Raw genomic sequence first — 27270 nt, 5'->3', positions numbered from 1 at the left:
GGGGGTTGAGGGTGTTGTTTGGGGGATGAGGGTGTTGTTTGGGGGGTTGAGGGGGTTGTTTGGGGGATGAGGGTGTTGTTTGGGGGGTTGAGGGTGTTGTTTGGGGGATGAGGGTGTTGTTTGGGGGGTTGAGGGTGTTGTTTGGGGGGTTGAGGGTGGTTGTTTGGGGGATGAGGGTGTTGTTTGGGGGGTTAGGGTGGTTGTTTGGGGGGTTTACAGAAATAGGCTGTTGGGGCTGAGAGCATAGTCATTCAAATTATTTCGCACCTTTCTGTCCAGTTTCTCCCTGGTAACCTGCTTCCCCTTGTTTTCCTGGTAACCCAGGGACCCCTGGACATTCTCCATTCCCTGAAGAGGTACCCGGGGGACCGGGAGGTCCTGGAGGCCCTGGGAACCCTGGAGCGCCACTTTGTCCTGGGGGCCCGGCGAGAGAGACACCTGGCTGGCCCTCGTCTCCCTTCTGACCCCTTTCTCCTGGATAGCCAGGGGGACCAGGCAGACCTGGACCTCCAAAACCCGGGGGTCCCGGTCGACCTTCAGGACCCGGGAGACCTGTCGGGGATAGGGTCAATGTTCAGAGTAAAAAACGTGTAAGGGTGCATATTCAGCAAAACTATAGGTTAATCTCAAACCGACCTCTATCCCCTACACACCTGCTTGGAGTGCCTTACATTGTCAAGTGTTTCTGAGACTTCCACAGAGTGATTAATAATTGCATAAACATTGGCACACACCCATGAATTATGCAATAAATGGCCCATCGTTTACTTCTAATTTACAAATCCCTCCTATCATTTAAGAATAAATAAATATCCTCAACAATTAAACATTTAATTAATATTTGTCTTGAGACACCCCAACCTATTTTTTATGGGAAATTGAGCAAGCTCAAAAATAATTCAGTACCTTATGGGATTCTACTTCTCAAAAACTGTTGCTGGTTAAAGTCTGAGACTTTATGAACACATGCCCAAATTGCAGTCTTCACAATAGGCCTTTGTGTCAAATACAAATCAATGTACTGGACCGTATCTCTTATTGTGTATGTTAAGAACATACCCGGTCCTCCTCGTTCTCCTTTCCTTCCCGGGGCCCCGCTAAAACCTGGCTCTCCTTTGGGTCCCACACGCGGTGGGCCCAGAGGCTGGTCATACACCTGGAATAGTAAAAGAACAGTTAGGTAAGCGTCATCATGTAGTGGCCACAGATTTATAACCACCAGGACAGACGGCGCTAACACACACTTAATTATGCACTGTCACCCTCTCAATGTGCACACACACATTTACCAACAGGCATATACCCAGATTGCCTCAACTCTGCTGTCCTTTGTTCATTGTGAACACACTGGTATTGGTTTCACTGCCGCTCCACTGAATTCATTTATATTCTGTTTACTTGATTTTTTTGTATTTATGCACGATAATACTTAGACTGTTGCAGTGTATTTGTACGTTAAAGTAACGCTTTTAACAGCCAACACATTTAACTGCAACGTCTGTTTCTTCTCACAAAGAAAACCGACTCCTTCCAAATAAAGAGAGTACTGGACTCACAGGCGCCATAATGACAAAGATACAAAGATGCCATGTCTGTCATTGGGCTTTTCTCAAAATAGTTACTGGGACCCTTTCCTCCTCATCTGGTTGATTGGATACAAATGAGTAGCGTGTCCTTGATCAATGTCAGCCATCAGCGAGGACAACGTTCCATTGGCCTGTAACGAATTGATGTCTCTTTGACCGCTCAATGTCTTTTGGATTTCAGGTCATGAAGGAGTGAGGATGGGGGAGGATACATTTGAATCAGTATGAAGTTATAATCACATGCTGTTAAAACACCTAGTCTCAGAATCAACAGCTTAATCTGAGTTATAAAATGAAATAAATATGTCCTTATTTGGTCGTTCTCCACAGCTAGTATGGCCTTACTGTAACTGGTCCAAAGACAAGGGCATTTTGTTAAGATAAGCAGGCAAGGTGTTTGACTAATACTCTGCCTACTTACGAACTCAATATCAGAATATTACTGTAAATGTACTTATTGCCAATGCCAGGTTTACACTGCCATCTAGTGGCCAAGGTCTGAAACTACAATACCCATTGGAATACTGAGAGATGCATTTTCGGACTTAACTTCCCATTTTAGACTGGATGTGTAACATGTTGTCGGAAATTGAATGGTTCTGGTGACATTGGGCACAAATCGGCACATACATACATATACACATACACATATTACATGTAGCTGTGTAATACATATTACACAGCTTTCAGGGACCCTTGTAGTTCATCAGTGCCACTTTATAACCAGTCTTTAAGAAAAATTATTCTAAAACAGTCTGCAGAAAGTTACTACTTGGTGATGCTTTGAATGTGGCCTTGTGACAGTTTTGACAAATCTACAACAAGACTAGAAAATGGCTGTCTCACAATGACATACAACCAATGTAATAGGGTGTAAAGATATAAAGTAGATGTATACAAAATGCTGGGCAAATATTGTGCAGTCCAGGGTGTTCAAACCTCTTAAAGACCCCGAAAGACTGAGGTATAATTGCAGCCACAGATTTTTGTATTGATTCAAGGGGTTAAGTACTTAGATAATCAAGATATACAAGTTTTACAGTTCCAGAGAAAATTAAGAGACCATTGCACCTTTTACTTTCCTTTCCTAAAAAGTTGAAAAGGAAAGTTTTGAGTGAGGAACAGAAGCATTCAATTTGCAGTGGTGTCTTAATCTTAACCCTTCTGTTCCTCACACAAAATCTTCCTTTTCGACTTTTTTGGAAAGTGAAGAAAAAGGTGCAGTGGTTTCCCCGAGCTGTATTTCAAAATATTTTACATACATTCAGGGAATTTTGTGAAGATTTCTGACTGGAAATTGACAATGAAATCCATTCTAATACCATTTCCTAATACAACAACAGTCTTTGTTAAATACTTTCAGGAGGCAAACATAAATAGTGACTTTTCTCACCTCGCCTGGAGGACCAGGGAACCCACGCTCTCCCTTGTCACCCTGGAAGAAAAAACAGAGAGTTAGAAAATAGATTTGAAAAACCCTAAAGGAAACTTAAATGCTATTTGGGCCTTAAATATCTGACAACCATGACTAATAGAAAACCAGCGAGCCATAGAGACCGGTTGTCACTCACTCTGAGAAGACAGGCTGCGCTTACTCTGCCTTCACAGGGCGTTACTTAGTTACTTCAATGGGAAACCCAAAATGTGAGCTACATTAGCTCACAGACCAAATTGTGACAGTATTATTGTTTTTACAAATATTATTTGTAATATGAACCATATGGAAATATACCAAACTATGAAATCCCAGGAAAAAGTCCTATTGCTTATAACATTAACCTTTATAACATTACATTTAAAGACCAAATTCTTTTTTTTTTTTTTGTGCAAAAGAAAAATTTGGTTTCCATTTCAGCTAAAAATTATACAGTTTTCAAGAATCTCTGAGCCTCAAAATGTGTTTTATCCTGCCACATCTATAGAGACAGCCAGTGAACAACCAACCAGAACCACAACACAACTCTGTCCAATCATTTGTTGTCCTTGTTTTATAATGGTTTGAGCTGTTGTACTACATCGCGATCATATATTTCTACAGTATTATCAATCCATGTCGTTACTGATGTGGTAACAGTTTCTGTACCAGGAGAAGCAGAAAATGTATGGTTCAGGTTTAGATATCACTTAGTGTGTACACTGTCCCAAACTGCATCAGAGGCCAAACTCACCCTGTCACCGTCCCGGCCCGGAAGACCGGGGCTGCCTGGATCTCCTTTAACACCCTGTCAGAGACCGAGGCAGAGAGAGAGAGAGGGGGACGGATTGAAACAGAGGGAGATCAGGGGAGAAGGCATGCAGCTGTAAGTGTTTACAGGCCACTCAGACAGACAGTTGCAGGGACGGACACAGCGCCGTCCTGAAGCCGATGCAGAGAGGAACGGTAGACAGTGAATCAACAGAACATGTAGAGTATCTTTCAAGTTATGGCGTTGAGACTCACAGGAAACCCGGGAGGGCCCGGATCGCCATCTTTCCCGGGCTTGCCCCGTTTTCCTGGTTCTCCGGGCTCGCCTTTGTCTCCCTTGTTCCCGCCAGCTGGACCCTGCCGACCCGACATCAGATATTTAACGAACCCACTTGATAGATTTTCTGTTTTATACTGTATATATAAGTATGATGTATATTATTCATCTACCCAGGCCCCATACAGTTATCAATACATAAGAGGACATTATGGAAAATGTGTCGCAATACCCAGATATATAGCAACAATTAATGAATTAATTATTGATAGAGAAATGTAGAAAAATTACAACTGGTGCTAATGTATGATAGCACTTCAGAACCATTATGCACCATTAATAATCCCCGCTTCCACACCTGACAGATACCTGTCAATACTGTAAATACCGTACTCACCTCTTTACTCACTTTGATAATTTTTTGCATTAGCATCTTTATTAGTTTTGTGTCCACATTTATGAATTTACTGTATTTACTCTGTTAATTGTATTGATGTTGATTTGTCTTGGGGGGACAGGCATGTAAGCCCTTGGTTGAACAGACTATGTAACATAAATCTTAAAACGTTATACTCACAGGGGGTCCTGGGAAACCACGATCACCAACTGCACCAGGTAAACCTTGATCGCCCTGACAACGAATAAAGAAAAATGAAAATGTAATAAAAGTGTCTTGTTAACAAGATGTTGTTGTTGTAATTGACTCATGTAGCTGGGAACAGATGATTTTCAATGGAATATCTACATGGGTGTACAGAGGCCCATTATCAGCAACCAGCACTCCTGTGTTCCTATGGTATGTTTTGTTTGCTAATACAGGTTTATCACATAAAAGGCTAATTGAACATTAGAAAAACCTTTTGCAATTATGTTAGCACAGCTGTAAACTGTTGTGCTGAGTAAAGAAGCAATTAAACTGGCCCTTTAGACTAGTCCAGTATCTTCAGCATCAGCGTTTGTGGGTTCAAAAACAGAGAACTTTCTTCTGAAACCCGTCTGTCTGTTCTTGTTCTGAGCAATGAAGGCTATTCCATGCAAGAAATTGCCAAGAAAGGGAAGATCATGTATAACAATGTGCAATACTTCCTTCACAGAGCAGTGGGAACTGTCTCTAACCAGAATAGAAAGAGGAGTGGGAACTGTCTCTAACCAGAATAGAAAGAGGAGTGGGAACTGTCTCTAACCAGAATAGAAAGAGGAGTGGGAACTGTCTCTAACCAGAATAGAAAGAGGAGTGGGAGGCCCCGGTGCACAACTGAGCAAGAGGACAAAATACATTAAAGTGTCTAGTTAGAGAAACAGACGCCTCACAGGTCCTCAACTGGCAGCTTCATTAAATAGTACCCACAAAACACCAGTCTCAATGTCAACAGTGAAGAGGTGACTCTGAGATGTTGGCCTTCTAGGCAGAGTTCTTCCTCTAACCAGTGTCTGTGTTCTTTTGCCCATCTTAAACTTTTTCTTTTTATTGACCCAGTCTGAGATATGGATTTTCCTTTGCAACTAAAAATATGTGAATGGACAAATTAACATTGAATTGCACTAAATAAAGTAGGACAGATAGGTATGTGTGCTTCAACAGGGGATATTATCAGCTTGGAACTATTTTCTTTTAAGGAACAAGCTAAGTTGAAAACATCAAGCTTAAGTGTCTTTTGCAACACATTCCAGTCATTGGCAGCAGCAAACTGAAATGAGCATCGACCAAAGGCTACAGGAGTAACCAATGCTATATCTACCGGAGCCCAGGTGTCTATTAGAGTAACTGGTGTTAAGAAGTGAGCTAAGAAGGAGTGGGCATTTAGCTAAAAGGGACAATGATGGTAGATATTAGCCTAGCATCTTTCTGTGTAGGGAAGGCCATTGTGTAAAGGCCACAATGATGAAGGAAGCAGAGTGTTGAGTGGATGGCAGAGTGGTAAATCTTTGAGGGGCTTTTTAGTTGCAAGCCTAAAGATGACGGTAATGTGTAAAGGATTGTCATGATGGTCATTTTTACAAGTCTATTCTGAGCAGCATCTGTGCAGGATGCCCTATTGCGGAACAAGATATCAATACTAGTGGTGTCTGATGTGGGTTTTTATGATAGTGAGCTGTCAAACTCCACCTCTGTCCCATTTAGTTTGGGGGGATTTGGGTTTGGGTAGGCTTCGACTAATGATCATCTATTGAGTTTAATGATCCCTCTATTGAGAAGTAGAGGGAGGTCAGAAAAGGCATGATAGATGTTTTTAAATGTATGTTATTGGATGGACAGCTGTTTGCTGTTTTCTGTGCCAGTTGTATACAGGAAAGTGTAATTAACATAAAGGTGGGTGAAAAATATAGAAAGATAATAAAAGAATTGAACCTTACGGGTAAACCATATATACGGCCACAAATGTGGCTAGCAGGCCCTTAGATTATATCATAAATTGTTAGAAATTTATATCTGATATTTTGTTGTAATTAACAACAATTTATGATTCCCATACCTTTCAAAGTATTACCATTACTAATTATTCAGGATGAACACTTTACCTTCTCTCCTCTCTGAATCTCTGACTCGGGGGGTTTCTTCTGTTCCCCCACCTGTCCTGGTGGCCCAGGAGGACCCTGCACACCAGAATCACCCTACACACACACACACACACAAACACACACACACATCAGTGTGATACTTCCATGGATGTCAACCCTGATGTCCTTACGTAATGTCATCGATCAGCTGCATTATTCAGACACCATTCTCTTCATGGTAGCCATGCTACCAGCTTGTAGGAATAGAGCTTAGTCAGTTCTCAACCTGAAAATTATTTATAAATGTTGAGCAGCAAAAACAGACAAATACATGCAAATCAAGACTTGTGTAACAAGTGTTACACCTGTTACAACATATAAATCACAGTAATGAAGCTGGCATGCAATACTCACCTTGTCTCCTTTGGGTCCTTGGAAGTTCAACCCCATATTTCCCTGTGGAAAAACACGTGCCAGTATAAGGCATTAGCGGTGTATACGTGTCTCAAAGAGTATGTGGACGCACAGCTGAACTGAATGTAGTACATAGTAGATGTAGTCGACAGAACAGTTCTGTGTGTGTTTGCGAGTGCTTGCACTAGACAGTAGAACAACTGACCTTAGGTCCGGGAGGACCAGGAGGTCCGGGACGTCCCTGGGAAAAAACACAACATATATGAATATATCTATTAACAATGACAAACACACTATTGTTAACAATATGTATAGGGATATTTTTTACTAATGGTGATTTCTGAGACTGGATTCATATTCACAATTGAAGAACAGGTTCCCAACCCTGTAACTATATCGTGCTCTAACAAAGACCAGCTGTGTCAAATGTCTAGGACCTGCTTGTGGAAGGTCAGTCAGAACATAATGGACTGGACACAGGGAAGTTGCAACCCCTGTCACTGCACCGTACCTCATAACCTCTGGGGCCGGGGGGCCCGACAGGACCTGACAGTCCTGGGGGGCCTGGGTTGCCCTGGAAACAAGAAAAAAGAAGATACCTTTTAGATCACTAATTGTTCAGACCTCTCCAACTGCCAGACTTTTCATTGTTTCTGTTTGATCCCTGAACTAGGTTATCCGATTCACCCAAGCAAGTGGGATATAATAGGTTGACAAGTTAGATGGTGTGGTAGTTCTGGATTAGTTCACATACATGAAAGATTTGTCGGTCTGTGGGAAGAGGTCTGAGAACAGCCGGTTTTAGAATATTTCTCTTATAACTATTGACCAGTAATTGTAGATCATTTATTTGACTGGGTCTGATAATCCAATTATAGGCAAAGTATTACAATAGCTACACTCAATTAAAGTAATTTTCCAGTGTTCAAATTAAATATGGACAGCCTATCATTCATTAAAATATGAGTGCAATGGTTTTCTTTCCAAACATTGTTTCTTTCCAAACATTTGTAGACACGGATTAAGCCTAGTCTAGGACTAAAACAAGAAGCTCAGTGGAGTTTTCAAGTGAACTTGATTATTTTTTGCCTAGACTAGGCTTAATCTCTGTCTGCGAAACCTAAGTGTGTTAAAGGCAGCTTGTCTGTGTTAGAATAATGTAGGCATAATTCAATAACAGAATGATGTAGGCATAATTCAATAACAGAATGATGTAGGCATAATTCAATAACAGAATGATGTAGGCATAATCCAATAACAGAATTGTGTAGGCATAATCCAATAACAGAATTGTGTAGGCATAATCCAATAACAGAATAATTTAGGCATAATACAATAACAGAATGATGTAGGCATAATCCAATAACAGAATAATGTAGGCATAATCCAATAACAGAATGATGTAGGCATAATCCATTAACAGAATGGTGTAGGCATAATCCAATAACAGAATAATGTAGGCATTATCCAATAACAGAATGATGTAGGCATAATCCATTAACAGAAGGGTGTAGGCATAATCCAATAACAGAATAATGTAGGAAGAATCCAAAAATCAGAATTATGTAGGCATAATCCAATAACAGAATAATGTAGGCAGAATCCAATAACATAATGCTATGGGTGTAGGGGTTGTTGCAAATGTTTGATTAGCCAGCTGCCTGAAGAATATTATATACTTTTTTGTTAAGTTTAAGATAGGGTTTTGTGAGTGTTTTTTTTCTTTCTTATGCTTTGTCCATGCATATGATCATGAAAAAATATGATTTGCTTAGGAGATAAACGGAATTCAAACTTCAGTGGACGCCTGTTACTTTAAATGAAAAACCCAGCAGGTTGATCTATGACTCACAGGAGCTCCAGGTGGCCCAGGAAGACCGACACCTCCTTTTGCTCCAAACTGGGAACTGGAGATGATTTCACCTGGGTCACCCTGTGGACCAACAACATTAGGGTTAGAAAAAACATCAAATGAAATTACTTGGATTTGGATTAACAGTGTGATGACAGTAGACGGAGGAGACAGTTACCTTTGGGCCTGGAGCGCCAGGTTGACCCTGCAAAGGAGCAGAGATGAGGGTTGCATTAGATTCCTATTTAATGGTTTCGCAAATATAAACATTTGATGTGTGGGTGGGCGGGTGAATTCATCTCCTTATTTAGTTAAATTAGTTTTAAAAACATTCAAAGTAGCATAGCATAGCATAGCATAGCATCATCTTCCGCTTATCCGGGGACGGGTCGCGGGGGCAGCAGTCTAAGCAGGGACGCCCAGACTTCCCTCTCCCCAGACACTTCCTCCAGCTCTTCCGGGGGGACACCGAGGCGTTCCCAGGCCAGCCGGGAGACATAGTCCCTCCAGCGTGTCCTACGTCTTCCCCGGGGTCTCTTCCCGGTGGGACGGGACCGGAACACCTTCCCAGGAAGGCGTTCCGGAGGCATCCGAAACAGATGCCCAAGCCACCTCAGCTGACCCCTCTCGATGTGGAGGAGCAGCGGCTCTACTCTGAGCTCCTCCCGGGTGACCGAGCTTCTCACCCTATCTCTAAGGGATCACCCAGCCACCCTGCGGAGAAAGCTCATTTCGGCCGCCTGTATCCGGGATCTTGTCCTTTCGGTCATGACCCAAAGCTCATGACCATAGGTGAGAGTAGGAACGTAGATTGACCGGTAAATCGAGAGCTTCGCCTTGCGGCTCAGCTCTTTCTTCACCACGACAGACCGATACATCGACCGCATTACTGCAGAAGCTGCACCGATCCGTCTGTCAATCTCCCGTTCCATCCTTCCCTCACTCGTGAACAGGACCCCTAGATACTTAAACTCCTCCACTTGAGGCAGGCACTCTCCACCAACCTGAAGTGGGCAAGCCACCCTTTTCCGACTGAGGACCATGGCCTCGGATTTGGAGGTACTGATTTTCATCCCCACCGCTTCACACTCGGCTGCAAACCGTCCAAGTGCATGCTGAAGGTCCTGGCTTGAAGGGGCCAACACGACAACATCATCCGCAAAGAGCAGAGACGAAATCATGTGGTCCCCAAACCTGACACCCTCCGGCCCCTGGCTGCGCCTAGAAATTATGTCCATAAAAATTACGAACAGAACCGGTGACAAAGGGCAGCCCTGCCGGAGTCCAACATGCACAGGGAACAAGTCTGACTTACTGCCGGCAATGCGGACCAAGCTCCTGCTTCGGTCGTACAGGGACCTGACAGCCCTTAGCAAAGGACCCAGGACCCCATATTCCCGAAGCACTCTCCACAGGATGCCGCGAGGGACACAGTCGAATGCCTTCTCCAAATCCACAAAACACATGTGGACTGGTTGGGCAAACTCCCATGAACCCTCCATCACCCTGTAGAGGGTATAGAGCTGGTCCAGTGTTCCACGGCCTGGATGAAAACCACACTGTTCCTCCTGAATCCGAGGTTCTACTATCGGCCGTATTCTCCTCTCCAGAACCCTGGCATAGACTTTCCCGGGGAGGCTGAGAAGTGTGATCCCCCTATAGTTGGAACACACCCTCCGGTCCCCCTTCTTATAAAGAGGGACCACCACCCCGGTCTGCCATCCCAGAGGCACTGTCCCCGACTGCCACGCGATGTTGCACAGGCGTGTCAGCCAAGACAGCCCCACAACATCCAGAGACTTGAGGTACTCAGGGCGGATCTCATCCACCCCCGGTGCCTTGCCACCGAGGAGTTTCTTAACCACCTCGGTGACTTCAGCCCGGGTGATGGACGAGTCCACCTCTGAGCCTTCATCCTCTGCTTCCTCAATGGAAGACGTGACGGCGGGATTGAGGAGATCCTCGAAGTACTCCTTCCACCGCCCGACAACATCCCCAGTTGAGGTCAACAGCTGCCCACCTCTACTGTAAACAGCGTTGGTAGGGCACTGTTTCCCTCTCCTGAGGCGCCGGATGGTTTGCCAGAATCTCTTCGAGGCCAGCCGATAGTCCTTCTCCATGGCCTCACCGAACTCCTCCCAGGCCCGAGTTTTTGCCTCCACAACCACCCGGGCTGCAGCCCGCTTGGCCTGTCGGTACCCGTCAGCTGCCTCTGGAGTCCCACAAGCCAACCAGGCCTGATAGGACTCCTTCTTCAGCTTGACAGCATCCCTTACTTCCGGTGTCCACCACCGGGTTCGGGGATTGCCGCCTCGACAGGCACCGGAGACCTTACGGCCACAGCTCCGAGCGGCCGCTTCGACAATGGCGGTGGAGAACATGGTCCACTCGGACTCAATATCTCCAACCTCCCTCGGGATCCAGTCAAAGCTCTGCCGGAGGTGGGAGTTAAAGATCTCTCTGACAGGAGACTCGGCCAGACGTTCCCAGCAGACCCTTACAGTACGCTTGGGCCTGCCGAGTCTGTCCAGCTTCCTCCCCCGCCATCGGATCCAACTCACAACCAGGTGGTGATCAGTTGACAGCTCCGCCCCTCTCTTCACCCGAGTGTCCAAGACATATGGCCGCAGGTCAGATGAAACGACAACAAAGTCGATCATCGACCTGCGGCCTAGGGTGTCCTGGTGCCACGTGCACTGATGGACACCCTTATGCTTGAACATGGTGTTCGTTATGGACAAACTGTGACTAGCACAGAAGTCCAATAACTGAACACCGCTCGGGTTCAGATCAGGGGGGCCGTTCCTCCCAATCACGCCCCTCCAGGTGTCACTGTCGTTGCCCACGTGGGCGTTGAAGTCCCCCAGTAGAACGATAGAGTCCCCAGTCGGAGCACTTTCCAGCACCCCTCCCAGAGACTCCAAGAAGGTCGGGTACTCTGCACTGCCGTTCGGCCCGTAGGCACAAACAACAGTGAGAGACCTATCCCCGACCCGTAGGCGCAGGGAAACGACCCTCTCATTCACCGGGATAAACTCCAACACATGGCGGCAGAGCTGGGGAGCTATAAGCAAACCCACACCAGCCCGCCGCCTCTCACCATGGGCAACTCCAGAGTGGTGAAGAGTCCATCCTCTCTCAAGGAGTGTGGTTCCAGAGCCCAAGCCGTGCGTAGAGGTGATCCCGACTACCTCTAGTCGGAACCTCTCAACCTCACGCACCATCTCAGGCTCCTTCCCCGCCAGCGAGGTGACATTCCACGTCCCTAGAGCTAGTTTCCGTGTCCAGGGATCGGGTTGTCTAGGCCCCCGCCTTCGACTGCCGCCCGATCCTCTCTGCACCGGCCCCTTATGGTCCCTCCTGTGGGTGGTGAGCCCACGGGAGGGCGGCCCCATGTCGCTCGTTCGGGCTTGGCCCGGCCGGGCCCCATGGGGAAAGGCCCGGCCACCAGGCGCTCGCGAACGAGCCCCAACCCCGGGCCTGGCTCCAGGGTGGGGCCCGGGCTGCGCCATGCCGGGCGACGTCACAGGACACACAATTTTCTTCTTCATTAAGGGGTTTTTGAACTTATTGACAAAGCACATTCAAAGTAATTTAACTAAATAAGAGCATAGGAAGAGCTGTGTGTGTGTGTGTGTGTGTGTGACTCACCGGCCGGCCCTCCAGTCCAGGGTACCCTGGTAATCCTGGGAAACCTCTCTCACCCTGAGGAGAGACACAAGCAATTATTTAATCAAACTCAAGCCTGTATTCTGCCTAAAGACTGGACACAGCTTACCTGCAATAACAGACCTCTTGTTCATATAAACTTGCATGTGGCCCAAAATGTCATGTACTTTCATAATCTTACATGGCGTAGCCAGAAACCTCTCTAGGTTTTTTCCTAGGTTTTGACCCTACTAGTGAGTTGTGGCTTGTTGTTGCTTGCTCTTTGAGTTTTCAGGGCCGGATATCTGAATAAACTGTGCCAACTGCTGATGTAAAAAGGGCTTTATAAAATACATTTGATTACAGTTTTTTACGATTGTTTACACACTAAAATTAAAATTTCCACACAATTAGCAAAATTGTACTCCAATGAGCAAAACACCTCCACAGATTTGCACAACAGTACACACAATGTCCGCATCACCCTTTTTGCAAAACATTACACACAGTGATTTGTAAAACTCTACACACATTTTCACACCTTAGACACAGATAAGGATCGTGAGGTTACTTCCTTGTAATTACAAAGCACCGGATTGCCAATTACCACACTAATGAACGAACTGGATAAACACATCTACCAGGTGTGGAAGCACACATGTGCTAATTTGAAAACGCAGCACTCAGGTGTGCTATAAAAGGCAGCAGGTGAGTTCACCTGTCTTCAACAAAAATGGAAGGAGTTAGAAGAAGAAGAAGAGTGAGAATGAGAGGGGGAGCTCAAAGAGGAGATGAAGGCGGTAGAGGAAGAGGAGAAGGAGGTAGAGGAAGAGGCATAGGTAGAGGAGAAGAAGGTAGAGGAAGAGAAGGAGGTAGAGGAAGACACCTAGGTAGAGGAAGAAGTAGAGAAGGACTTGAAGAGTTGATAGAACCTCAACAAAGAAGACGAGGACCAAATTTGACTCGAGAAATCCGTGCAACACTTATTGACCATGTTATCAACCATGGACTGACACTGATGGAAGCTGGACAAAGAGTTCAACCAAATCTCAGCAGAAATACTGTTGCGTCAGTAATTCGGACATTTCATCGAGAAAACAGGTAAGCTAACCACACAGTATACATTGAAACTGAAGCTTGTATAATCAATATTGTTTACTGTGACATTTGACAGTAGGCTGTGCATTATTTATTTATTTTTAATTATTTTTTTAAATGTTTTTATCTTATTTTGTTTTTACATAGGATTGAGGGTCGAGGACACCAAGGTGGAAGGGGCCCTATGTTTAGTCGTGCACAAGAGGGCGCCATTGTGAACATGGTTTTGGCCAATAATTGTATCAGGCTACGAGAAATCCAAGCCAATATCATCAATGATGACAATATTTTCAATAACATCCAACGAGTCTCTCTGTCAACATTAGGTCGAATCCTCAAGAAAAATCAAATATACATGAAGCAACTGTATCGGGTACCATTTGACAGAAATTCAGAGAGAGTGAAACATCTGCGCAATGAGTATGTGGAGGTATGCATTGTTCATCTGACTATGGTGTGGTATCATGCACTGCTCATAATGTTCTGTCACAAAAAAATACTGTGCTATAGATATTGAATAGCATCCTATTTTCTTTAATGTGTTTCAGAGAGTCTTGCAAATGGATGCTGCTGAAATTCACATGAATTCATATATGTGGATGAGGCTGGATTTAACCTTGCAAAAACAAGAAGAAGAGGGAGAAATGTCATTGGGCACAGGGCAATCACCAATGTGCCAGGGCAGCGAGGGGGTAACATCACCCTTTGCGCTGCTATCACACAAAATGGGGTCCTCCACCACCATGCAAATCTGGGACCCTATAATGCAAATCTGATACTTGCATTTCTTGACCGATTGCATGAGATTGTCACAGCATTACACCATGTGGACCAGATGCGGTACATTGTCGTTTGGGACAATGTCTCATTTCATCGGGCTGCTCTGGTCCAGAACTGGTTCCATGATCACCCTGATTATGAAGTTTTATACCTTCCCCCATACTCCCCCTTCCTGAATCCTATTGAAAAGATTTTTTCAGCGTGGAGGTGGAAGGTATATGACCTGCGGCCTTATGACCGTTTGCCCCTCATTCAGGCCATGGAACAGGCATGTGATCTTATTGAAACAGCTTCAGTGCAGGGGTGGATTCGTCACACAAGGCGATTCTTCCAACGGTGCCTTGCCAATGAAGACATAGCCTGTGATGTGGATGAAATCTTATGGCCTGATCCAGCCAGACGGAGAGACGGATAGTTAAAGTATTCTTGTTGCTTTTACAGTAGTTTTCTTTCATTTCTGTTTACTTTTACTTTACTTTTCTTCAGAGTCAAAGTGTATGTATTGTAATTCATGCAGTAATTTTTATTTGTCTACGGATTTTATTTGTTTACAGTAATTGATATCATTGTTGGTTGATTACTGTAACTGATTATGGTAAGAAATACTGTAAGTATTGAAATAAATACTTGAAATATTCAGTCTGCAGCATCAAGTGTTGTGCAGTGCTTGGTAAGGTTATAGTAGGCCTACAGTATTTGTCTACATTCTCCTTATATCTCAAAACAAATCATGAATAATGTTGTGAGTTTCTCACTATTTTTTGTCACCTAAATTATCTCTTAAGAATGTCGGGCCAAGATTCCATTTTTTTCTTTTTTACAAATGTGTTTTTTATTTATCACAGCAGTGTGAAACTGGCTGCAATATTGTATGATCATTAATGACTGTGTTGGTTAAATGAAAACAAATAGCATTTTCACAAATATGTGTATATGTTTTGACTGAAGTGTGTATGTTTTGACTGAAGTGTGTCATTTTGCAAACAATCTAGGAATTTTGCTAATTGATTGTGGTGTTTGGATAATTGTGATTATATTTTGACAAAAAGAACTCTGTTTTCAAAATTGCGTGTAAACAATTGAAAAAAACTGTAATACCCATAGGAAACAGCAGAATGCCACCACCTAGTGGTCAGATGTGATACAACACGCCTGTTTCAGTCCCAATTCAGCCCAACGTATGTTTTCTCAGGACTCAACAGAGTTGTATGCCTGTCTATCAGTAGCAACCATAGGAACCTACCTTTGTCCCGTTGCATCCTGCGAGTCCCCTGGGGCCCGGAGGTCCGTCCTGTCCAGGGAGACCCTTGGGGAGAACACAGGAAACAGGAAGTCAGCATCACTCAGAGAGGTGACTTGACTCAGTGTTCATTTTGTTACCTACATTTAGTCTTATAATTTTTATCTGTGTTCCAAAACTTGATTCTGCACATAATGGGAAGTAAGAGGTAGAAACATTTTAATGACATTTTCATGTGCACAATCAGCCTTGTCCAACTACAGTAGAGCTGATACCCAGAGTTATAGTAGACTGCAAAAAATGAAAACCATTGAAATGACAAAAAAACTGCCGAAATGAACAGTGACTCAGTGGTGTCCATAGATACAGACAGAGAACACATCACTAAACATTATAGTTCCCATTAAGACGTCTGTGAGAACACTGCCATTTTCTTCTTCATTGGCTGATGATCTGTTTAAACATGAACAACCAGGTGATAAGGAGGTTTCAGCCAATGAAGTAGGCCTTCCCACACAATTTTAAATGGCGTCAGAAGTCCTCAATACCTGCAGTGCATATAGATGGCCACTCCACACATACTCAATATATACCTATTCTCCAGAATCCTGCAGGTCTTTAAGGTTTCAACAAATCTCCCTAAAGCCTACACAAAAGATGTGATGGAACACATGACTAACCAGAAACACAAGTCAAGCCAACTGTCTCAATACTTTTGGTGCCCTCAAATTGCATGTACTGTAAGAAAAGCGTTGTCATTTCTAAATGGTGACACCAATACGTACCCAAATTCCCTTAAATGAAAGCTGAGAATCGAAACTTTAATGTCTTAGTGATTGTTTCATTTCAAATCAAGAGGGGACTATATATGAATCCATGGTTGTTGAATGTTGCAGATTACAAATGCCATGAACAGAGCCAATATGATTTCTTACTCAATGTGTCAAAAAATGTATATATGATCTAGATAGCATTTATCATCCTGAATGGTCCAAAACCTAAAACCCATGCTAGAAAGTGCCCAAATGCACAATGCAGGAGGTTGTCTATCTCAATACCAGAAGAGATTCTGACTGGCTACAATACGTGATAACTGGAAATGGTGGGAAACATACTGGAATTCCTGGCGTTCCTGGGAATCCGGGCAGTCCCGGAGGTCCCTGCAGGAATAAAAAGAAAGTCAAACAAACATCACATGTTCCTAGGAGTTATGGTAATGAAGCATTGAAATCAGTTTAGAAAACCTTGTGGCAATACTGCGTGGAGCTGCAGTTTGTCTTGGAGTGAAACAGGGACCTCTGGTGGACAGAGGTATGCACTACAGTCCAGAGTAGTGAAAGGTTTCGACAGTGGAAGTAGATGTATTACTGGCCACTCACCCTGATTCCTTTTGGACCTGATGGCCCTTGAGGTCCGTCATCGCCCTTAGGGAGAAAAAGAGAGAGAGAGGGAAGAACAACAGGAAAGCGTCAACATTCACAGGAATGGTCAGATGGGCCACCGTTTTGAATCTGTAACTCCTCCAAACAGACCCAGGGATCTCCCCCTACCTTCTCGCCCCGGGGTCCGATTGGGCCCTCAGGTCCGGGGAAACCAGGCACGCCAGGCTGACCCTGCAGTCCCGGGAACCCCCTCTCTCCCTGCAGAACCCAGAGAACACCCAGTCATTGACGTGAACACGTGCTGATGTTCTGTTCTTCAGTGTTCCCAGTAGCCAGTGGCGTCGTTAGTCCTGGGCGTCCAGGGCTATAGCCCCGGATCTTTTATCTCAAATTTACCAAAAGATTTATAAATACATACATCTATTCATATATAATTCTGATCGCGCATTATGAAATTGTAGACGTGAAGGTCGCTAGCATGTACAACGACATTTTCCTCATGTACATTCTAAATCCTGTGGGGGGGGGGGGGGTCAAGGGCAGAGGTCATGGGCAGCCTCGCAGGGTGGAGGAAGTGGTATGTGCACCCCAAAGAGTCCTTGCAGAGAGCGACCCAACAAATGACGGCGTGTGTGCGTGTCTGTGTGTGTGTGTCTGTGTGTGTGTCTATGTGTGTCTGTGTGTGTGTCTATGTGTGTGTCTGTGTGTGTGTCTGTGTGTGTGTCTGTGTGTGTGTGTCTGTGTGTGTGTGTCTGTGTGTGTGTCTGTGTGTGTGTCTGTGTGTGTGTCTATGTGTGTGTCTGTGTGTGTGTGTCTGTGTGTGTGTATGTGCTTCACACTCACCTTGACCCCTTTCACTCCGCTGCAGTCACACTTCGATCCCGAAGCACAGCCGTGACACGCCTGTAGGTCAGACACAGAGAATGTTTTTTAGGCATGTCTGCGTCACACACACACAAACACACATTAACTAGCTGATAACTCACAGCTGCGAAGTGGATCAACAACCTGAGGATCGGGGGAAGAGACAGTGACTTCTCACAGATGATAACAGCAGAGAAATGAATAACAAATGAAGAGTGTTCCTATTCCTTCCACTCTCGCTTTGACTGTGTATTCAGCAAGTCCATTTTATGAGCAGAAAACACCCATAACGGCATCGTTAACTTGATTACAATCAGGATTTCACTTGAAAAATGTACGACGTTCATCACCTCTCAGTCTGTAAGTCAACTGAACAAATGAAGGGGTTAGCATCATGCTGTGGGGATGCCTCTCTGCGGCAGGGACTGGGAGACAGGTCAGGATTGAGGGAACCATGAAAGTACCAAATAAAGAGTCTTTTACACGTCAAAATGTAGAGGAAGTGAAGGGATCTGAATTCTTTCCAAAGGCACCGAACAGCTTTCCTATCATTATTACGAACCCAATTGAACACTAACAACACCAAGGTTGTGGGATTGAATCCCACTGAAGTCAGGTGTTTATCTATGTGATTAGGATGGTGATTCTGTACCGAATGCTGCTGTTACTGTAATGTAAATGCTGAGACCTAACCAACAACCAGCAGTAAACATCAATGCCATTCGGGGGCGGAGTCACTGGCTTGTTGTTGTCTCTCTGTTGCGCACATGGGCAATTGGGCTGTACTCTGCTGGCAATACTCAGCCCTCATTCAGGGTGGTTGCGGTTGGTGGGTGTCCCTTTGGTTGATGTTTGACAATGTGGGTGGATTGATTTCCTGCCTGTTGGGCCCTGTCCGGGGCCTCCCCCAAATAGGGCCACAGTGTCACCGGACCCCCCTGTCTCAGCCCCAAGGTCTTACGCTGCTATATTATTGTGCTGGGGGAGTAGGGTCAGTTCTCCTTCTCCACTATAAATCCTTGTAGATATGAGGAATGCATTTTCAAAATGTTTCCTTTCTCCTGCCGTTTTAAACTTAGGAGGGCATGAGGTCCTGGCCCACACCTGCAGAGTACCTGGCTTGAAAGACCCGTTGCTGTCCCTGTCCAGAGTCCTCCTGGTTGTGTTGCACATCGAGACGATGCCTGATGATTTCAGCTGCCACTGTGCTGACACCCCCCCCTCCCCCGTGTTGTCCCTGTCCTTGTCCATCTGGTCATGCTTCTGACCTGGACTAAGTTTAAATAGACTCTAGACTCAGCCCACATGTATTTATTAATCATTACAATTTGTACTCTTAATATGTTCACTCGGCGCAGCCAGAAGAGGACTGGTCACCCCTCTGAGCCTGGGTCCTCTCTAGGTTTCTTCCAAAATGTCGGCCTTCTTAGCAAGTTTTTCCTAGCCATTGAAATTCAACACTACTGTTGTTTGCTCCTTGGGGTTTAAGGCCGGGTGTTTTGTAAAAGCATTTTGTGACAACTGCTGTTGTAAAAAGGGCTTTATAAATACATTTGATTGATTGATTGAGGTTGACTCCCCTTTTGAGGCCCCTTTCTCTGGCCTCGTGCTTTGGCTTGGGTCTGGGTTCAAACACTTTGGTTTGGGCTGTGGTCAAACAGTGGCATATCTACCTATATATCTATCTGTCTATGTATCTATCTACCTATATATCTATCTGTCTATGTATCTATCTACCTATATATCTATCTGTCTATGTATCTATCTACCTATATATCTATCTGTCTATGTATCTATCTACCTATATATCTATCTGTCTATGTATCTATCTACCTATATATCTATCTGTCTATGTATCTATCTACCTATATATCTGTCTATGCCTGTGTGATCTCCTGCCTGGCATGCATGACCTGTGGCCCTCACTCTGTCAACTCACACAGGAACACTTAATCAACCTCCTCAATGTCCACTCCCTCCCTATCAGTCTGTATGTATCAATCTGTCTCCCTCTCATCCTTCTCTTGGTTCCATCTCTCTCTGTCTGACTCTCATTTAACCAAGGGTCCTGGTTATTCATTTTGGTGATGGCACTGACCAGGTGATTGACAGTGAGAGAGAGACAGAAAGGGGGGAGAGACAGAGAGACAAAGAGAGAGAGGGAGAAAGATGGAGATAGAGTGTGTGAGAGAGAGACAGAGAGAGAGAGATAGGTCAACAGTCGTGCTGACTGTAACCCAAGCTAGTGTGTGTGTTAACAGCTGAAACACTTCGGCATCCCACACAATGTTCCTTCCTCTGCCCTGAGAGAGTGTGCTGTGTGTGTCATACAAAGTCTTTGGAGTAAATGTCATTCGTATTGATTTTCAACAGGAGAGGATATTCAGTTACGGGCCAACTACAGAGATTAATAGAGGCCTCTAGTGGTCAAAAGTCTGTTTCACACACTGAACTTCACCTATTATACAGTCATCTAAAGGCATCTGCCAATCATGGAGAATATTGACTTAAAAATGGAAATGGCTTCAGTTTGTTGTCCTGTACTGTCCTGATCCTGCACCATTTTGATAAGCCAATGTTTCTGTCCCAATAAAACTCCTTCCTGTCCGGTCCATGCTAAGTCTGAAATGTAACCCTAGGTTTGCTGCGCATCTCTGTCTAAAAGCACTTGGCTTGCGTGTTTCCATAGAAACAGCTCCATTTTGGGCTGTTTGGATATAGAGGGTGTCATGACCACATGTCCTCCTAAAACAGAAACATTCCTGTTTCCATGTCCCCCTCCAGTGCATTATTATTCATCCATTACACCCACCTGATGTCCACCTGATGTCCACCTGGTGTCCACCTAGTGTCCACCTGATATCCACCTGATGTCCACCTAGTGTCCACCTGATGTCCACCTAGTGTCCACCTGATGTCCACCTAGTGTCCACCTGATGTCCACCTAGTGTCCACCTGATGTCCACCTGGTGTCCACCTAGTGTCCCAGGTTACATAAGTCCCTAATTAGATGGTTGCAATGAGCAAATTTAATTGAACAGACCCCAAGGTTGAGAGTAGAGTTTGGGGCTCTACTGTGTATGTAGAATGACTAGACACCCTTACTTAATGCCGTGTCTATCAGTGAATCCCAAATGGACCCCCATCCACTATGCACTTGTTTGGAGTGCCCTCCGTGGTCACGTGCTGCTGAAGAAACTTAGAGGGTGACTTCCATGGAGAGTGGTTAGGGGTTTAGTGAAAGCATCAACTTGACTGGCGCAATTTGCAGTCCGCTTTTAATGAAGAAAACAAACATGGAATCCTAATTTTCAAATCCCTTGAAGTAAACATCAATAATTGAACAAACATCAACAACTGAACATTTCATTTAGGGCATATTGTTTTCTGTATGTGTCTTGTCTGAAAAAAAAAGTTTCTCGAAATGTACGTGTCATTACATTAGGCAGGCGTATCCATTATTTTGATGTGAACTTGTGCAAGCTATAAAATAACCCTTCTGGGATTACACAGGGAACTACAGCTCCCACACAAACAGAACTGAACTGTGAGTAGAGTAACAGTATGTAAAGACCACTTCTTTTTATAACCACAAATCATTCCTCTTTTTACTAACACCTCACGCTCTTTTTCCCCCTGACTACCTGGTCATTCCTTCGTCCATCCCTGCTTCTCTTCCCCTCTGCACTTTCACTCTCGCTCCCAAAGTTACTTCTCCCTCTTTTGGTCCGAAATGGTTTTCCAGTCATAACCCACGCCAATGAAGATATTAACATACGGGTTGGGAAAGATTGACTCAGATGAACTGACCAACAGTTTGACTTGACCAGGAAAACCTGTGCTACTGTGTCAACGTTCCCCTGACTGATGCCCTCTGACCCCTGCCCTTTTGGGATTCATATAATAAGAGGTTTCCATTCATGAATTGGCAGAATTGGTGGTGTGAGAAAAAACACTCCCAGATACACAACCCCTCAGTTCCTCCCTGGATTAAAGAGGGAGAGGGAGACAGAGTTTGCATGTGTGTGTTGTTCAGAGGGCTGTTTTTACAAGCAGTAGATATCTGATTAGTGTCTGGTCTGCTTCAGTTCAATGCGGTCTGTCTCAATCCCGCCTGGCCCTGAGGCCATTAACCCAGCACCAAAGGGGCATACATTCCAGTGAGGGAGGCAAAATGTATTCTCTATCTCTTCCTCCCACTCTCTTTTCACCCATGTGTTTCTCTCCTCTCTATATCCCTCACTCCCTTCCTCACTCCCTTCCACACTCCCTTCCTCACACCCTCACACCCTTCCTCACACCCTCACTCCTTCCTCACTCCCTTCCTCACTCCCTCACTCCTTCCTCACTCCCTTCCTCACTCCCTTCCACACTCCCTCACTGCCTTCTACACTCCCTCACTCCCTTCCTCACTCCCTCACTCCTTCCTCACTCCCTTCCTCACTCCCTTCCACACTCCCTCACTGCCTTCTACACTCCCTCACTCCCTTCCTCACTCCCTTCCTCACTCCCTCACTCCCTTCCTCACTCCCTTCCACACTCCCTCACTCCCTTCTACACTCCCTCACTCCATTCCTCACTCCCTTCTACACTCCCTCACTCCCTTCTACACTCCCTCACTCCCTTCCTCACTCCCTTCTACACTCCCTCACACCCTTCCTCACTCCCTCACTCCCTTCTACATGCCCTCACTCCCTTCCACATTCCCTCACTCCCTTCCTCACTCCCTTCTACACTCCCTCACTCCCTTCCTCACTCCCTTCCACACTGCCTCACTCCCTTCTACACTCCCTCACTCCCTTTCTCACTCCCTTCTACACTCCCTCACTCTCTTCCTCACTCCCTCACTCCCTCACTCCCTTCCTCACTCCCTCACTCCCTTTCACACTCCCTCACTCCCTTCTAGACTCCCTCACTCCCTTCCACACTCCCTCACTCCCATCCACACTTCCTCACTCCCTTCTACACTCCCTCACTCTCTTCTACACTCCCTCACCCCCATCCACACTCCCTCACTCCCTTCCACACTCCCTCACTCCCTTCCACACTCCCTCACTCCCTTGTACACTCGCTCACTCCCTTCTACACTCCCTTACTCTCTTCTACACTCCCTCAGTCCCTTCTACACTCCCTCACTCCCTTCTACACTCCCTCACTCCCTTCCACACTCCCTCACTCCCATCCACACTCCCTCACTCCCTTCTACACTCCCTCACTCCCTTCTAGACTCCCTCACTCCCTTCCACACTCCCTCTCTGCACGTCGCTCCCTCTCCATGTCTCCATGTCACTGTCTCTTTTCTCCCATCTCTCTTTTTCTCTCTTAACAAACCCTCTCTCTCCCCCAGCAGCACTATGACTAGCAAACATCCAAATAGCTTTCTCCTAAACCCTAACCCTGTTTCTACCTCAACCCTGATTCTACCTCAACCCTGATTCAACCTAAACCCTGATTCTACCTCAACCCTGTTTCTACCTAAACCCTGATTCTACCTAAACCCTGATTCTACCTCAACCCTGATTCTACCTCAACCCTGATTCTACCTCAACCCTGATTCTACACTAACCCTGATTCTACCCTAACCCTGATTCTACACTAACCCTGATTCTACCCTAACCCTGATTCTACACTAACCCTGATTCTACACTAACCCTGATTCTACACTAACCCTGATTCTACACTAACCCTGATTCTACACTAACCCTGATTCTAACCCTTACTCTACTAACGTCTTTATGGGACTATCCAGATAAAGTTTGACCCATTCATCTCACTTTTTGGAAACTAGATAGAACATTCCATGCTTGCAAAAATAAAGTGCAACAGTATCACCAGAGTATGATGGAGATGGGAGCACTTGACTATTTACACTGTAAGAAAGGCTAGTTCATGACCCAGGTTGGTCCAGCATTCTACACCACTACTGGACGTAGAGCTGCAGCCCGGGTTCGATTTGGCCCCCTCTCTAAATGCCTGAAATAATATCTTAATAATAAAACCCTCTAGTTCCACGGAGCGAGCATAACTCGAACACAAACCCTGAAGTCAGAGGCCACACAGAAGGCGTACGGGTGAGGGAGGAGCGGGAGAGGAGGTAGGATGACGTTGGAGAGGAGGGTGGAGGAGCGGAAGGTGTGTAACCGTGGGATAAGAGAGCTGAAAAGACTGGAATTCCCCCATCAAAGACTGACTGATTGATGATGATTACACATCTACACCCTGCCCAGACACACACACACACAGATATCTACACCCTGCCCAGACACACACACACACACACAGATATCTACACCCTGCCCTGACACACACACACACACACAGATATCTACACCCTGCCCTGTCACACACACACACACACACAGATATCTACACCCTGCCCTGACACACACACACACACACAGATATCTACACCCTGCCCTGACACACACACACACACACACAGATATCTACACCCTGCCCTGTCACACACACACACACAGATATCTACACCCTGCCCTGTCACACACACACACACACAAATATCTACAACCTGTCCTAACACACACACACACACACACAGATATCTACACTCTGCCCTGACACACACACACACACATATCTACACCCTGTCCTGACACACACACACACACACACAGATATCTACACCCTGTCCTGACACACACACACACACACACAGATATCTACACCCTGTCCTGACACACACACACACACACACACACACACACACACACAGATATCTACACCCTGCCCTGACACACACACACAGATAACTGCATCCCTGCACAATGATTTTCTATGCCGTTCAGACCCCACAGACATCCGACCATACCCCTCTTCATTCGCAGCCCACCCCCCAAAGGAAAAAAAACTACATAGAAATTAGGACCCAGATTGTGAATAGCCTAATACTGCTGACAAAGGTAACACATCCACCGCTGTTTTCAGGGGATGACTGAGCTATTCATTCAATGTCTCCAGCCGTACACCAACCACGGAATGAGCACTAACCTGGAATATGATCCACCTAACAGGAGCGAGCACATGTGTTCATGTGTGTATAATATGGTACAACAACAGGGGTCTGACATTTCCTAAATCACAATGCTTTCATCGCAGCGTTGTGCAATAAGAGGCGAGTCCTAACATAACATGTTCCTTTTTCCTTTACAAATCTAATCTAAACTGCTGTCCTGGGTGACTCAGTTGCTAGAGCCGGTGGTGGTGGTGGGGGGGGGGGGGGTCATAGAACTCAATCTAATATTACAACTGTATCTTACATTATTAGTATTATTATGAATATTACTACATAGTAACTACTGTATGTCACTCTGGGTAAGAGCATCTGCTAAATGACTGAAATGGATGCAATTGTCCATGTTCCAAATGTGTCTAAGATTTCTCCTTATTCCCTAGACCCCTATGGCCATCTGTCAAAATTAGTTCACTACAAAGTGAATAAAGAGCCATTGAGGACTCAAATCATCTTTTTACATCTGCAGTTTTCACAAAGTGCTTTTACAGATACCCAGCCTGAAACCCCAAAGAGCAGCAACAACAAGATGCTGTTACACAGTTTCAGGGGTTGTGACATCCTACTCTGACCAAAAACAACCTATACCCTTAACTAATAAGATGAAAGATGCAGATTATGAACTCTTGTTCATCCAATTACAGCCTGGAACAGTGGACTATACAGAAAACTTTTCAATGGTTCCTTGTAGAACCTTTAGAAGATATTTCTTTAGTTTAAATGGTTCTTTGAGAAACAAAGTTTTAAATATCATGCAGCAGAGGCTTTGCTAGGATCACAATACATTCGGGGCTTAGCACCTCCCCATCCCAAAGTGAGACTTCTTTGCCACACATTTTTCATGGGAGTTCCTGTGGCGCTGTCTCATGTGTTGAAATAAGTTTGTTGTGATGCTGCGTGTTCTAACCACCCTCTTACTGGTTTTTAATATTAGGCCTACATTTGTGACATCTCTCTGGAACCCGAAATATATAAACAGAAGATTATTTATTTTCGTTACCAAATCATCCCTAGTCTCGAGATATATCTCATTGCCCTCTGAGTTCATTTTCTTAATCAATCCTCTTCCTCTCATTAACAGCAAGCACACCGCACTATTCTTTTGCAGTGGGCTCTACGCGGCATCTTCACGTTTCTGACTGGTTAATTTGATGTTCAGAGTACCAGCACAGATAGTATCTTTCCCCGACCGGATGTTGTTACGTAATTGGGTTGTGGATATTTCGTTAGTTATAGAGCCACCAAGGAATTGGGATATGTTAAGAATACTCATTTAACTCACTTTTAATAAATTGGGTGAAAGGAGTGACCGAGTGAAAGGAGTGACCAGAACAATGTGTATAGTTTGATTGATCGATTTGAGATACATGCAGCTGGACATTTGAATTGTAACGTTTGTTGTCTAAAAATAGCAAAAGGTAGGGGAAGATGTGTTGTAAGAGCGCTTTATAGCTGTGTTGACTGACACAATCCTGCTGTTCGCTTGCCACGAATTGTGATCATAGCGACGCCTCTGATAACAATAATCTGAATGATTATTTTTAAGTAGGCAAACGGATGATTAATTTGACTCCTTATGAATTGTATACAAATATGAATATGATTATATTGGAGGTGACACACCAGTAGAAATAATTAATTTGATTGAGCGTAAAAAATAACCGTTTAGCAATCGCACATGTTCCAATTGTAATCTCGATTAATCGTGCAGCCCTACTCTTCAGCTGCAATTCTTATACTGCCCTTCGAATAATGATTCAACAAAAATATTGTATATCCATAGCTGCTAGAATCTGATGCCAACTACGATCAGCCTAGTAACCGGTGCCCGTACACTCTCCCCAGGCTCACACAAAATGTACACGTTCCAAATAGCGAGAGGTAGATAACACTTGAATGACACACAGAGGACACAAAACATTTGCGTGTTTTAATCAATGATATCATATTTTTTGAGGGCTTTAATCCATGATCGGAATTACAGATGAAAAGATCGGGGGATTTCAATGTGGATCCTGTCCAGATCTAGGCTTTATATATGTCGGCAAAACTGTCCATCAGAGTCTAGGATGTGTTTAGTTTTATCTGTAATGGTGGTAAGGATGAAGGCTGTGATCTGTGCTGTATCATTTCAAAAAACATCCAGCCTTTACAAATAAACTCAGTTAAGATGGTATTCCGTTTATGGGCCTGGCCTAGAACTTCAACTGGGTCAATGGAGAGCTAGGAATATGAATAAGTCCAGACTTTCCTTGTGAACTGTGTTTTGTTTTTAAGTCAGATAGTAAAGCAGTTCAAGGGAACACATGGAAAAGATTCAAAAGGCAGCCATTGAAAAACTACCAAAAGAAGGTAGTTCTGGAGGGACACAAGAAAGGAAATAAATCATTCCCATCCCACAACATGGGATTCTGG

The 27270-nt window shown here is 44.8% G+C and overlaps 1 protein-coding gene across 2 annotated transcripts in view; it reads right to left on the bottom strand.

Annotated features, from left to right (window-relative positions):
* The window catches only part of col4a5 (collagen, type IV, alpha 5 (Alport syndrome)), an 89342-nt gene that overhangs the window by 36448 nt on the left and 25624 nt on the right, over nucleotides 1-27270 (bottom strand). For both annotated transcript variants that reach the window (XM_020044242.3, XM_013132550.4), the window contains exons 2-19: nucleotides 17805-17864; nucleotides 17130-17219; nucleotides 16959-17003; nucleotides 16695-16739; nucleotides 15583-15645; nucleotides 12465-12518; nucleotides 8992-9018; nucleotides 8814-8894; nucleotides 7473-7535; nucleotides 7167-7202; nucleotides 6962-7003; nucleotides 6569-6661; nucleotides 4626-4679; nucleotides 4027-4128; nucleotides 3755-3808; nucleotides 2980-3021; nucleotides 1060-1156; nucleotides 268-552 (exon numbers count right to left, since the gene is read on the bottom strand). In XM_020044242.3, coding sequence (XP_019899801.2) covers nucleotides 268-552; nucleotides 1060-1156; nucleotides 2980-3021; nucleotides 3755-3808; nucleotides 4027-4128; nucleotides 4626-4679; nucleotides 6569-6661; nucleotides 6962-7003; nucleotides 7167-7202; nucleotides 7473-7535; nucleotides 8814-8894; nucleotides 8992-9018; nucleotides 12465-12518; nucleotides 15583-15645; nucleotides 16695-16739; nucleotides 16959-17003; nucleotides 17130-17219; nucleotides 17805-17864 — 1333 coding nt within the window. The remainder of the gene's footprint in view (nucleotides 1-267; nucleotides 553-1059; nucleotides 1157-2979; nucleotides 3022-3754; nucleotides 3809-4026; nucleotides 4129-4625; nucleotides 4680-6568; nucleotides 6662-6961; nucleotides 7004-7166; nucleotides 7203-7472; nucleotides 7536-8813; nucleotides 8895-8991; nucleotides 9019-12464; nucleotides 12519-15582; nucleotides 15646-16694; nucleotides 16740-16958; nucleotides 17004-17129; nucleotides 17220-17804; nucleotides 17865-27270) is intronic.

Source organism: Esox lucius, chromosome 24 (assembly GCF_011004845.1).
Source record: "Esox lucius isolate fEsoLuc1 chromosome 24, fEsoLuc1.pri, whole genome shotgun sequence".
Lineage (NCBI taxonomy): Eukaryota > Metazoa > Chordata > Actinopteri > Esociformes > Esocidae > Esox > Esox lucius.
The sequence above is the reverse complement of the archived record's forward strand: the minus strand, read 5'-3'. Positions and strand labels throughout refer to the sequence as shown.